The sequence below is a fragment of the Lissotriton vulgaris genome, chromosome 4_1 (assembly GCF_964263255.1).
Source record: "Lissotriton vulgaris chromosome 4_1, aLisVul1.2, whole genome shotgun sequence".
In the NCBI taxonomy this organism is placed as follows: Eukaryota; Metazoa; Chordata; class Amphibia; order Caudata; family Salamandridae; genus Lissotriton; species Lissotriton vulgaris.
This window is the reverse complement of record NC_141691.1, coordinates 2,007,601,037-2,007,614,497: the sequence shown is the minus strand read 5'-3', so window position 1 is coordinate 2,007,614,497 and position 13,461 is coordinate 2,007,601,037. Positions and strand designations below refer to the sequence as shown.

Below are 13,461 nucleotides of genomic sequence, written 5' to 3'. Positions count from 1 at the left end.
CTTTTCTTCCAGGGCCCCGGGCCTGGGTGGGTTTTTCCCAGGGGTGAATTACAGTCCCTGCGCATGCATCCGCCCTTCCCCATATTGCTCCTCTAGATGTCCTATACCCTCAATAGACCTCTCCACATCCTCTCCTGGAATGTCAACGGCCTCCTCGACCGAATTAAGCATACAGCTGTCCTCCGCACTGCCCACCGCCATACACCCGACATTCTGTTTCTCCAGGAGACGCACCTCATGGGCTCACAATGCAATTTCCTAGCCCGTTACAGGTTTGACAGGGTCTGGCACTCTGGTTTCGCGCGGGGCTCCCGAGGGGTGGCCATTTTACTTAGGAAAGGGCTCCCCTTCACCCTGACTAGAGACAACACTGATGCACAGGGCCTATATGTGGCCATGTCGGGGATGATTGAGGGACACACTCTGAACCTCCTGTGCACTTATGCTCCCCCGGGGCTCATGTCCCCACCCTTCACCACCTCACGATGGTGATTTCATCCTTTCCACAGAGCCTGACTGTTGTTGGGGGGGACTTTAACGGCGTCCTGCAGACTTACCGTGACGCAACGGGAACTCAGTCGGCGGCCGTCTTGCCTCCGCGAAGAGTCTAGCGGATTGGTCGTCGGCCCGGGGTCTTTGCGACGCTTGGAGGGTGTGGAACCCCCACAAGGCGCAATACACCCACACCTCTACAGCCCACCTTACCCACTCCCGTATAGACCTAATTTTGATGCCCGCAGCGGATTGCCAACTGATGTCTGGGGCTACTAAATTGCCCAGAGGGATCTCTGACCACTCTCCCGTTTCTCTCCGCATTGGTTCTCCCAGTGGTGGCCTACGCACGGCTTGGCGGCTGAACGCGTGGTTCCTGCAGGACTCGGCACTGGTGGAGTCCCTCGGACTGGAACTGCGCCATTACTTACTAACCAATATGGGCTCGGTTCCCTCACCAGGGACGCTGTGGGAGACCGGGAAGGCGGTTGTGCGGGGTGTGGCCAGGGGGCTGGTTCACGCGAAACGTGTGGAGCAGTCTGCCCAGCTTGTGCAGCTGGAGGCACGGGCAGAACGGCTGGAAAGACTCCAATTGTCCGATGATACCGATGGCTCCTCTGGCCAATTTGAAATGGTCCGCGAAGAGATTCGCCGGATCTCGCTGGAGTCCGCGAAAATGCTCTGGCACTCTTTGGTGGTGTGTATTTATGGTTGTGGCGATAAAAACGGCAAGCTTCTCCACAACCTAGTGTCCTATCCCAAAGTTAATTGCATTATTCCTGAGAATCGGTTGGCCGATGTAGTTCATCAGGAGACATCCGCTGCCATCGCACGGACTTTTGTTGGCTACTATGCGACCCTGTACGACTGTACTTCCTGACGGAGACCGGTACTCAGCTGTCGTGTCTTCCCCAAGAGATCGCTGATACCTTGGACCACCCCTTTACCCCGGAAGAAGTACACGGGGCGATCTCAATGTTGCATTCAGGCAAGACGCCCGGGCCTGATGGCTACCCCCAAGAGTACTATGCGGCCTTCCGCGATGATTTGATTCCCCATCTAGTGGAACTATTTATTCATGTGGTGGAAGAGGGGTCCTTCCCGCCTGAAACCGACGTGGCCACCATCGTGGTCATACCCAAAACGCAGCCGTCCTCCTTGGATTGCGCGGACTACTGCCCGATCTCATTGATCAATACAGAGATCAAGATTTTCGCCACAGCAATAGCCCAGCGGCTCCGCCCACTCCTACAAGATTTGGTCCACATTGATCAATGCTGATTCATGCATGCCAGGGGTACCCGTCATTGCATTTGTCGCTTCCATCTGGCTATGGTCACAGTCATCGCCTAACCGACTTTGAAAAAGCCTTTGATACAGTGGATTGGAGCTACCTGGAGGAAGTGCTGGAGCTGATGGGTTTCGGTCCTCCCTTCCGTAGCTTGATCAGAGTCCTCTACAACAGCCCCAGGGCCCCTGTTCTCATTAACGGCGAACTTTCGGAGGCGTTCCCAATCTGGAGGGGTACCCGTCAGGGGTGCCCACTTTCCCCTCTTTTGTTCGCGCTGGCGATGGAGCCCCTGGCGGCGCTCACCCGCCAAGACCCTCTCATCCGAGGCTGGGCCTGGGACCAGAGTCAGATTGACAAGATAGCCCTCTATGCGGACGATGTCCTGCTTTTTCTGGCGGATCCAGACCATTCTGGGCCCAGATGCTTAAAGGCCCTTTCTGTCTTCGAGCGGGTTTCTGGGTTGTGTCTCAACCCGGCAAAGTCAACCCTGGTCCCATTGCATCCCTGTCGGGCATGCTTTGATTGGCAGACGACTATCCCCCTCCGGAGGCAATCCTTCAAATACCTGGGTGAGTGGGTTACCCTCCTGCCGGAGCTCGAGTAGGCCCTGAACATTGCACCCTGGGTCACTAGGATGAAGGCAGACCTTAAGAAATGGCGGACCCTACCCCTCAACCCCTTGGGCAGGAGTGCGCTTTTTAAAATGATGATCCTCCTCTTTTTTCTCTACATTCTACAAAATGTCACCATCCACCTCCCAGGTAGCTAGTTCTGAGAACTGGATGGCGTTTTTACCCGGTTCTTGTGGGGAGGAGGAAGGCTGCGTATGTCCCTGGCACACTGTCGCATTCCCCCCTTCGATGGGGGCATGGGGGTGACCAATCTCCACCTCTACTACCTGGCCACGAAGTACCTCCAACTCAGACACGCCCTACACACTCACATCCCATCCCCCACCTCTCTCCCGGAATTCAGTTCCTTGGAGGCCCAGGTGATGATGGGGAACCTGGGGAGGGGTGGGGTCTCCCGAATATATAGGTTGTGGGTGAATAACGGTCCTGCGTCCCTAGGATCGCTGGGAGGGCTGGGTGGGTCCCCTGGAAGAGGCGGATTGGCGAGATGCGCTTATGGCACCCAAAATCTTGACCACATACTCCAAGTTACGTCTGGTCTAGCTTTATTTCCTCCATGCAGCATACCTCACTCCGGCGCGCCTTTTCCAGGCACGTATGCGACGCTGCAAGTCTGTCCCAGCAGATTTCTATCACATGGTATGGCAGTGCCCGGTCCTGGCGCCGTTCTGGAGAGGGGTGGAACTTGAACTTACATGGGCCCTCGGATGGGAGGTTCCTCATGACCTGAAGCGCTTGCTGCTGGGAGTGTGTGATGGCCTTGATGGCTCCAGGGCTGACAAGCGCTTCCTGGGGACATCGGTGGCTGTGGCTAAAAGGGACATAGCCGTGCTCTGGTCTCAGGCTAAGGCGCCGACTGTGCGGCGGTGGAGGAGAGGATTGGACTGGTGTGGGTGCAGAAAGAGCCTCTCTTTGAGGCCTGGGAATGCCCGGAACTATTTGAGAAGGTTTGGGGTAAATGGTTCAATATGCTGCCTGTGTGACGGTCCGACTGCACTTGTACGCTTATAGTGTTTTGAGATTGCCACGTTCCATTCGAACGGATCGACTGCACCTAGTGTCGAACGTATGTGACTGAATTTCCTTCATTGTAACGCTTGCTTTGCTACCAATTAATTTATTTATTTTTATTAAAAAGAACAATTAAGTTGATTATCAAAAAAAAAAAAAAATGGAAATGGCCAAAAGTAAATAAGGATACTGTATACCTCTCCTTTCATATGCAACATATCCTTGTTGGATTAGTTAACACTTATTTTATGTGAACCCCCATTGACTGGCACAGATACTTAACTTTTATAGAATCAAAATTAAATACCACAGATCTCACGCCACAACGGAATCAGGACAGAGCTGTGGCAGCTGTACAATAACCAATAACGAATATAGGGCCATATGTATCATTCCAATTTGCGATCGCAATTGGGTTCAGTGGTATGTACGAAAGAAAAACTGCCTCACAAAATAAGGAATTGCAAAATGTGCAATTCCCTATTTTGCAATTGCATTTAAGGACTCACAAATTGCTATTTCTTATATGCAATGTAAGAAGTACATAAAAAGTGCAATTTGGCTTTAAAGAATCACAAATTACCACCAACTTCTAGGCCCATAGGTATGAATGGGGAGGTATTCCTTAATTGCGAATCGCAATTTGAAATTCACAATTAAGGAATATGTAGGATTCGCAATTTTTTTTTGCAAATCCTACATACACACCGTCTTGCGATTCTCAAATAGCGATTTGCATCCAGCCTCACAATAACGTCCCGATTATGCTAGCATCTATGCAAGAAAGGAAAGATAACAGGCCCCTGTCCCCGGGTATATCCACATCTCCAGGTTTAACTTACGCCAATACACTCTACTCTACACTACCCCGTCCCGAACCCCAAGTTGCCTCACATGCATAAACACCTGACTGTGTTAGGACCTACGCCCAAAATAAACAGTTGACAAACATGTATGGCATATTATGGACAGCTGTTAATGTTAATAAAAATAATGTTTATTGCAATATACTTGCACAATTAATGTAACGGTCAGTTCCCGAAGAGACATTAATGTTGCACTTCTGCGTTATTGTATGAATAATGTTGTTTATATATCCTTTTCCATATCAATGCTTAGCAACTGCATGGAAGAATGTTTGCACACTTTGGTGTACAAACTTATGAAAAAACAGTATTTAAAGATCAAACAGTTATTTTATGTGCAAGTTGATTACACTTCTATATATATATTATATATATATATATTTATTTATTTTTTTCTCCATTAAATTTTTATTACAACATCTATAGTTAACACAGCTGAGCGCCTACAGCCTCAGGGGCTGGCAGCATATATTGTACGTCTGTTAGCTCGTTGAACACAGCCTTTCTGTTGACATCCCCTTGGGCCCGGCGGCGTTTGCAATTCCCAAAACCCTGAAACGTTTCTCTTTAAATCAAGGGTCTGCAGGCGTAAATTCTCCCCACAACTTCCCCCTGCCATTCTACAATTGCCAATTCAGTGCTACATGCCTCGCTGTACAATCGCTATATAATGTCCATAGTCTTCCACCAGTCCCGTCTGTGTTTTGTCTCGTACCCTCTCTTTTAGTTGCACCAACATGTCTGCGCCCTCTGCGTTCACCCTGAGTGAGACTATCTCCTCCCCCCTCCAGCTACGATACCCACTTTAAGTGTCGTCCTGAAGATCTGCGCCTCCCGAGCCCAGCAATCTCACAAACGGCTCTCAAATATCCACTAGCCTCGATCTAGCGGCCTCAGTTCCTAATAGTTTGTTAGTTGATCTCTGCAGTATGTAACTGTATTTAACCAACCCGCTATCGTAGGGAGGCGTTTTTTCTTCCAATGAAGCGCCACCTGTTGCTTTGCCAATAGCAGCAGCATAGCTGTGAGCTTGCGCGACCCCCTCTGAATCGCCATTACGAATCCCATTGGTGCCACCAGTGGGGTGAGGTGCATCTGTGTTTCGGTGATGTCTCCAATGTGTCTGCCCACCTCAACCCAATACTAGTTGCAAGCAGCTAAATTGCCACTGTTTATCAGTTATTATGGATCCAGTCTCACCCGCCCACTGTGCTTTGGAAGTGCTTATGGTAATGGGGGACTTGTCTTGTGTCGTGCTATATATATACAAGTGATTAGCTTACGTGGAGATGTATTTAACAGTACGCCCTCCAATGCCGCCCGCGTGGGGGGCACCTGCGGGAAGCTATCATACCTAGCTCTGCTCGCAGCTCTAAGTTGGTAATACAGCAACATGCCTGATGCCGATGGTGTCGGTTGTTTGCACATCTACTGGAGAGTGAGAAAGGTGTCTTCTGGATATAAGTCGCTACCCTTCGTCAAGCCATGTGCCTGTGGTCTCAATGTGGTGGCCCGATCCATCAGTGGCGCCAGCAGTGGATTGCCCCCCAGTGGCATTGTGGGGGCATACAATTCGGTCTGACCAGCCCTCTTTGCTATATTCTTCCAAGCCCATCTTGTTGTCTCCACTGTGTCTATTTCCTTATGAGGCCTCCTGTAAGGTTGGTAGACTGCCGTATTCAGCGGGGTAGGCGCAACTCTGTCTATCTCTTTTGCTACGTGAGGCTGATAGGGCGTGGGGTGGCGCCAGAAATGCAGGTATTGTGCCTGTGCGCTAAATGCTTAGAGCTCAAAGTCCGGAGCCGCCAACCCGCCCTGGTCAAAAGGAAGTTTCAACAGGTTCCAGGATACCCAGGGTTGCTTGTCCGCCCATTTCAGCTCAATAATACTAGTGCGTAAAAATGTGTATTTAGGGGCATCGGTATATTTAGAAACAGATATAAGAGTTTGGGGGTATCACCATTTTTGTGATCGCTATCCGGCCCGTAAGAGATAGAGGAAGTCTCTTCCAGCATTGGACCTTACTATCAACCCAGTCCATCACTCTCCCGTAGTTTGCCAGCCGTAGTTCCTGTATGGATCTACTTATTCAAATGCTGAGTTTCCCCCTTTGCCCACTGAATAGGAAATTCTGTATCACATTGTCGGCAGTGAGAGGCAGCAACACAGATTTCTCCCAGTTAATCTGTATCCCGGTCAATCCGCCAAAACGCACCAGTTCTCTCATTATTACATCCAAGTTTTCTCTGGGGTTTATGAGATAAAGTGTCATGTCATCCGCATACATGGATATCAATAAACCCCTGGACGTAAACCCTATACTTCGCTGAGTGTGATGTTGTGTCCAGCTGCCTGGGCTGGGTTAGCCCGGGAGGTATATAGTAGTTTATAAAAGTCAGTTGTGTGCATAATCTCACTCGGTGCTCTGACTGTTTCACCGCTCTCCGTTTGTAATTCAGTAATATAATTTGCTCCCCTTGGGGGTCTAAGCAGGCCAGCTAATGTTTTCCCGGCTCTTTCCCCCTCTCCGTATCGTCTGGCTTGTGCATATTTATACAGATAAGCCGTTTCCCGTTCTGCCTCTGACTGGTACTCCGTCAACTTCGATCGCAGCTGAGCTAGAGCCGCAGGTGTCGGGCATGTTGGACTGTTCGTTCTATTGCGCCAATTTCACCTTCCAACCTTCCCACAGTGTTACGTATGTCTCCAAGTACCCCTGTTTTGAGCGCCATGCAATTCCCTCTGATAACTACGTTGAACGCCTCCCACAACACAGCTGGTGATTCCACTGTTCCCCCATTTAACGCAAAGTAATCCGTTATCTTTCCCATTAATTCTTCCCGGAATACCTGATCCAGTAACGCTCCCGTAGGTAACCTCCAGCTAAAGGGTTGACGATAAGGTGGTGGAACTTGTAGTGTTAGCAGGGAAGTAGCGGGATCGGACAATGTGCAGGGGCAATGTGCAGCATCTGTCACCCAGGCATGCACGTTTCTAGACACAAGCCAGTAGTCCAATCTGGACCATGCATTCCGATGATACATCATACAGGTACCCTCCCTAGCTGCTGGATGTAGCCTTCTCCAGGAATCAACTAAGCTAAGATCCTCAATAACGTCCAGTAACACCTCAGGCTGCCTGTCAACCTCAGGTGAAGGGGCAATGCTAAAATCGCCTCCCCATAAAATCGCTGTGTCACCTTGGGTTCGGATCCTCTGGGTTTGGAGGAAGGCGGGATCGTCTGTGTTCAGTCCGTAAGTATTTATAATTACTACTGGGGTGTTGTAGAGCGTACCTTGTAGCAAAATATATCTCCCTTCTCTGTCAATGTATTTGTGGTGCGTTTGTCATTGTAGCCCTCTGCGTATTAAGATCGCCACTCCCCTCGAGTAGTTAGAAAAACCTGCCTCCACTACCTCTCCCCATCTTGTATGTTTTAGTGCCGCTGCAGCTGCGGCCGTTAAATGGGTCTCCTGCAATAAGCAGATATCTATTGCATGTCTCGTTAGGTAGGAGTGGATCAACCTGACCTTCCTACGATCGTTCAGGCCCCTTACATTCCAGGAAAGACATTTTAGCGCAGTCATGTATAGTGCTTTGGACATGTGAATGAGCAACCAGCGACGTGCTTCGTGTAGCATCGTTCCATGAATTGTGGGATGTGACTAGGCAGAAATAACAAATACAATAGTTCCCCTCCTCCCCTCCACCCACATCAACCCCCCAAACAGATTGTGAACTACCCTCCCTCTCCACCCCCGACTGTAAACATAAGGTCCACAGTAGTGAACACACAGGAATCATCCCAGTGGAGTGCATGAGTTTGCTGGCAATACTTCCCCGTACTCGTGACAGGGTGGTCGAGTATAGAACACACATCTCTGGCCCGAGACATAGAAAGTTCTGTATTGCAGTGGTCGTACATCTATTCATGAAATGCAGTATTATACCATAATGCTCCCCAGCATGTTCAAATCTCCCATGCCCCCTTACACCCAGGAGTGTCCCAGCAAAGTAGCACAATGTTCAAGACTTGTTACTTATCTGCGTGTTTAATGCACAGGCAGCCCTCTCTTAGTCATTGTCACTCAGGTTCGCCGTAGTCTGCGAGTCACTTGTCACTGCTCGCTGTTTTTGGTCCTTGGCTAGCTGCTTGGCGTATGTCAACGCTGCTTTTGCATCCGTAAAAAAGGTAGGTTTTCCAGGCCCCTGGACTCTTAGCTTCGCAGGGTAAATCAAAGAATATTTGGTGCCAATTTGTTGGAAGATTTTCTTCGCCGGTATGAATTATCTCTGAGCTGCTTGGATATTGAAGCGGGAAGTCTGGGTAGAGTACTAAGTTATTACCTTTGTACTGGATTTCTCCCCTCTCCAGTGCCTTCCGTAATATTGTGTCCCAGATCCCTGTAGTTCAACACTCGCGCCAGTATGGGTCGCGCCGGCGCTCCAGGTCTCTGTCGTGGTCCCAACGTGCGGTGCGCCCGTTTAATAAGAAATATGGCCGACAAGTCCTGACCAAATAAAACCGTCATCATCGTCTCAACATATTTCTCCATGTTCTGGATATCTGTTGATTCTGCGATTCCTGTGATGCGCACATTATTACGCCTCGACCTGGCTTCCAAATTGTCAGTCTTCTGTTGGATTGCATATAAAATTCCATCCATGCTGCAAATCTTCTTGTCCATTTCCGTTTGTCCCTATTCCGTCTCTGTTACTCTTGTTTCCAGTACGCTCACACGGCCTTCCTGTTTATCCATCCTCTGCGTTATTCTGTCCATCCTCTCCGCAAGCGAATCCATGTTTGTATCTAGGCCCTGCAGACTAGATTTTAAAACATTTCCCGGATATCATCAGGTGGTGGCTGCTGAGCCGCGTGGTGATCCAGTTGGTCCTGATGGCCAGTGTCCGCATCCGCACCCGTAGCAGTTTTTTTGTCGAAGTTTAATTTGGGCTGCCTTGTGTCCGGCTTCCCCATGTTTGGTCTCCAGCGCCTTCATGTCCTAATGCCGCAAACTGTATTTTAGTGCGACGTCACCACTCAGACAGTATCCTCTGGACACTCTCCCTATGCGTGTGGTCTTGCCAATCCTCTGCTATGCACTGTAACGAGCCAGGCTTGTGTAGAGGCTATCGCCGTTTCTGCTAGGTCCTTCACAACGGTCCCCTCCATATTTATTGCCCACTGTCTGCAGATCACCTGCTCCTCCTATCCCCCCAGGCTCCTTGAGAGAGCGCCCATGCGTTAGTGCACCACTAAGGCGATTGCAGGCCTCTTGCAGATCACCCCAGCAGCTGAGCAGCTCCTAGCCCAGCTCTCTGACTCTTTATCGCTCTCATCCTACTCCGTGAACTACGCTTTCGCGATGGTACCCCCAGTTGTCATAGCATGCAGAGCCCGTATTCACCCGCCTTGGCTGCTTGTTTATTTGTGCAGTAACTACAGAGTTGTTGCCCCCCCCCCCTCCCCTTCTGTTGAGGTTGGGTGGGTATCGCCGTTATTCTACACAATTCTCAATCATTTCTTTCCCCCTCAGCCGTCATCGAGCTGTCCAGGCTGCTTTTTCCCTGCTCATCAGGCTCCCCTTCACTTGCTCACTCTACTGCCTGCCAATAATAGTGTCCGCCGTTATTTCACTCTCCTGCGGCCTGTCTGCTTTTCAGCCTCTCTATGTGGTGACGGACAGGTGAAGCTCTAAGAAGGGCCTGCGCACTGGCTCCAGTCTTGGCCAATGATTTCCCCGGTACCTCAAGATGGTGGCCTCACAGCCGCTACGCCGCCTGATCAGTGCTCCGGCCAGCTGAGACACGATCCTCTGCCTACCTCGGCTGTCGCTTCTCAGCACTATCCTTTACTGCTCCGCTTCCACCCGCGTGGCCGCCCATACATTCTCTGAACTTCCAGCTAAGGCCCGGCTGCACGTCGTGTCTTCCCTGCTCTTTGTTACCGGCAGAGTTTGCACTGGTCAGCTTTCCGTCTCCGCTCGCTTCCCAGCCGCTGTTAATTTTCTCCCTTGCCTCCAAGTCGCTTGCTTCTCACTTCCAGCGCCACTCGTCTCCTGGTGCTTTTCGTTGGTCGCGGCTGCCCGCGACTTTTCCTTTCCACCTGGCGCGTCTTCAAACTCCAGTCCCCAGCTGTGCCCTGCGGCTGGTCGTCTGGGCCTCCCGAAGTCCCGGGAACTTCTCCTCCTCCTTTTGCTGCTGTATCCTCCCAATTCGTCACCTCTCACTGCCTGTGCGTTTCTCCGACAGTGTTCCTCAGGTAGACCTTCGTCTTGCAAAATGTTCTCTGATTATTATCGGATTAATAAACCCGACCGGCGGAGCCGTTCTGTTTTGTGGCCATTCCGCTGCTCAGCCAAGCCACGCCCCCTCGATTACACTTCTATATATAAGCTCTGAATGCACGGTCTCTTAATTCAACAGTCGAACCAACTATCAGAATAAAAACCTTCTAGGCATCATGTGCTTGATAACAAAACTCACAAGAACAGTTCTGATATGAGTTGAAGGCTGAGTATACTTGGTTTATGCTCTCTACCTCCTCAGGTTTGGTTTACTACCATGGTATGGCACCTAGCGTGACTTTTTTAGATTTTTAGATCTGAGGCCTCTTGTCATACAACAAACTACGATCATAGTGTAGCCACTTGGCATAGCAGGGTCCACTGAAATTAAACAAACCCTTTGATTCTTACTGCGTTCATGAACAATACGCTCCTTTACGGTGACTCTGACAAAGGCGCACGTTTAGGATCATCAGCTTTCTCACAACCAACCACTGGTCATAGTTTTTTTGGGATGCGCATGTGGTAAAGAAATAGTGAGGGCACACTGTGTAGAACTAGGACTGAGACCAGAATCGGGAATAAACGTAGGCCCATATGTTTTTCTATAAGCAATTAGCCAACTACTTTTAGGAGTGGTTGAAAAAAAGTGATGTATGTTGCTGTGATCTCTGTTCCGTTTTTTAATATTTCGACCAAACCTGCAGAGGGTCGTCCATTTTATTTTATATATTAGTGAATCGATTGGGGTGGTGGGTGAGGAGTATGATCTTTGGGATAAAGAAGTCCCACCACAAACATATCTACTGTAATTTGTTCAGAAAGGGATATCTTTTGCTTTCTATAGTCCATTAAGAGATCTGAACCTGATCAAAGGATCTGGTTTTTAGCAAAAACATGTGCCATATGGGGTTTTTGGTCAGGGCACAATTAAGATCAAATGTGTTTTTTAGTCACTTCTGAAGTCATTTTCGAACCAGAAGCCCAATTTCTCAACTGTGGTCACATTCACAGGAGTTGGACGTGTCGTAGAGACTCGCTCAAAAGGCAGTAGTTGTAAATATCTTTTCCCCAGACCGGTGCTCCCATTTTTTTCCAATGATGGCTTTCTTCAATATTTAAGTGGGAAGATGAATAGCAGCTGTAGACCCCCAGCTTGCACTTTGGGGTAAAAATAAATGTACAAGCTGTGTTTACAATCACATATTGCATTCTTGGTAATGGAATACTGTGTGTTCCTCTATCAGTGGTTAAACCAGCATCTCTCCTGCATTTTCTATGCAGTTAAAACCTTCACATACTGTTTACAAGCATATGTGCCAGGGAAATTAGGCCCAACAACTGCTAGTCAAATCATCATGCAGCAGAAATGGAGAATAGTGACTCCTTGAGCTAATGTCATCAAAAAAAGAAAAGTGTACCTGTGGGGGTATTTAGGCTGGTTTCTGCACCAGCACGCTTACATTGTGTTGAAAAAACTCTTCCAAAGAGGGATGAATGATGTTTAAAACAAAACGTGCAGTCATGCCATCGGCCTTTAAGTGGCTAGCAAAAGTGACATTAGTGGTATAGGAGATAATGTCGAAGGCTAGATATTCCACCCAAACACAAACTCTTCAATTGCTTGCTTCAGAAAGAATGTACCCAAACAGATGCAACATCAAGATCCTCATGGCAATGATAAGACACACCAGCTTCTGAAGATAAACCTGCCCAATAGCTCACAAACAAAAGACATTAACATTAATTTGCAAAGCTTTGAACCTTGAACAGCCAGCCAGGCTCCTACCCTGTCAATGGAACCTCATATCATTCAAAGATATTTAATCAGGAGGCCCTGTTTTTAGCTCTAAGGAAACAGCTTCCCAAGGAACACAGAGAGAGCATCATCTAGACTGGGATAAAAACATGGAAGTATCCTGGAAGTGTATCTTGCCACGAGGTTTAATGCAGTACAAATGTACAACATACAGCCTAGCACCAAACATATTCGCCCAGAGAACAGCCTCCCTTTCAACTCTACATGGACCGAACAACGATAGAAGAAATAAAGCAACAACAATGGGCATTGGATTAGGGAACTGGCCATGGAAAGGCAAGAACAAATCCCAACGGGAAAGCCATCGCACCTACCCTCATACATGATAAATCACCCTAAATTCAGACAAATTCATTGGAGTTAGAAGCTTCTTGGCTCTCTAACTCAAAGCCCTGGACCAAGTAATTTTCAAAATTGCATTATGAATTAAAGCCTTTTAAATTTTCTATAAAATGCAGTCTTACCGGAAAGAATCCTCATGATTGCAATTTCCTGTCCTGGTCGGAAAGAGCGATATCCCAGTTCAGAGAGAGCTTCAAGCACCTCTTGCGGAGTCTCTGACCAACGAAGAAAGAGAAATAGAAGTGAAGTAACTACTAGTGTGCGTTGTTAAGGCATCATTTGCTACACGGTGATTTCATTGATACAAAAGATCTGGTGTTAGTGTTTTAATTAGATTGAAAGCACACGCGCACACACACACTAGGCTGCATGCAAATAACTAGGGTAAACCAAAACTTAAAAAGGGAAGGTTTTATCATTGGAAAGAACAAACTCAGCATATAATTTCCTTCCCAGCTCACACATTTTCACCACTAACAGTACACAAGATCTGAAAGAATAATCGGAGATTCAATTAGACAAAAATGCACTCATCTAAAAAGTTGATGTTTATCACACCTCCAGTTGCTGTAATCATTAGGGAGACTCCCTCATTCACAGAAATTATGGATGTGGATGTCTCCCTCATTCAAAGTTACAGTCCTCATCACTTTCTCATTGAAACTAGCATTGCACAAATACCTGCACCTACATACATATAGCACTTTTGTCATGACATAGC

At 48.3% G+C, this 13,461-nt stretch overlaps 1 protein-coding gene across 1 annotated transcript in view; it reads right to left on the bottom strand.

Annotated features, from left to right (window-relative positions):
• RECQL4 (RecQ like helicase 4) overlaps positions 1-13,461 on the bottom strand; it is a 249,361-nt gene that overhangs the window by 120,204 nt on the left and 115,696 nt on the right. The window contains exon 12 of the mRNA XM_086966354.1: positions 12,863-12,955. Within this exon, the coding sequence (XP_086822480.1) occupies positions 12,863-12,955 (93 nt within the window). The remainder of the gene's footprint in view (positions 1-12,862; positions 12,956-13,461) is intronic.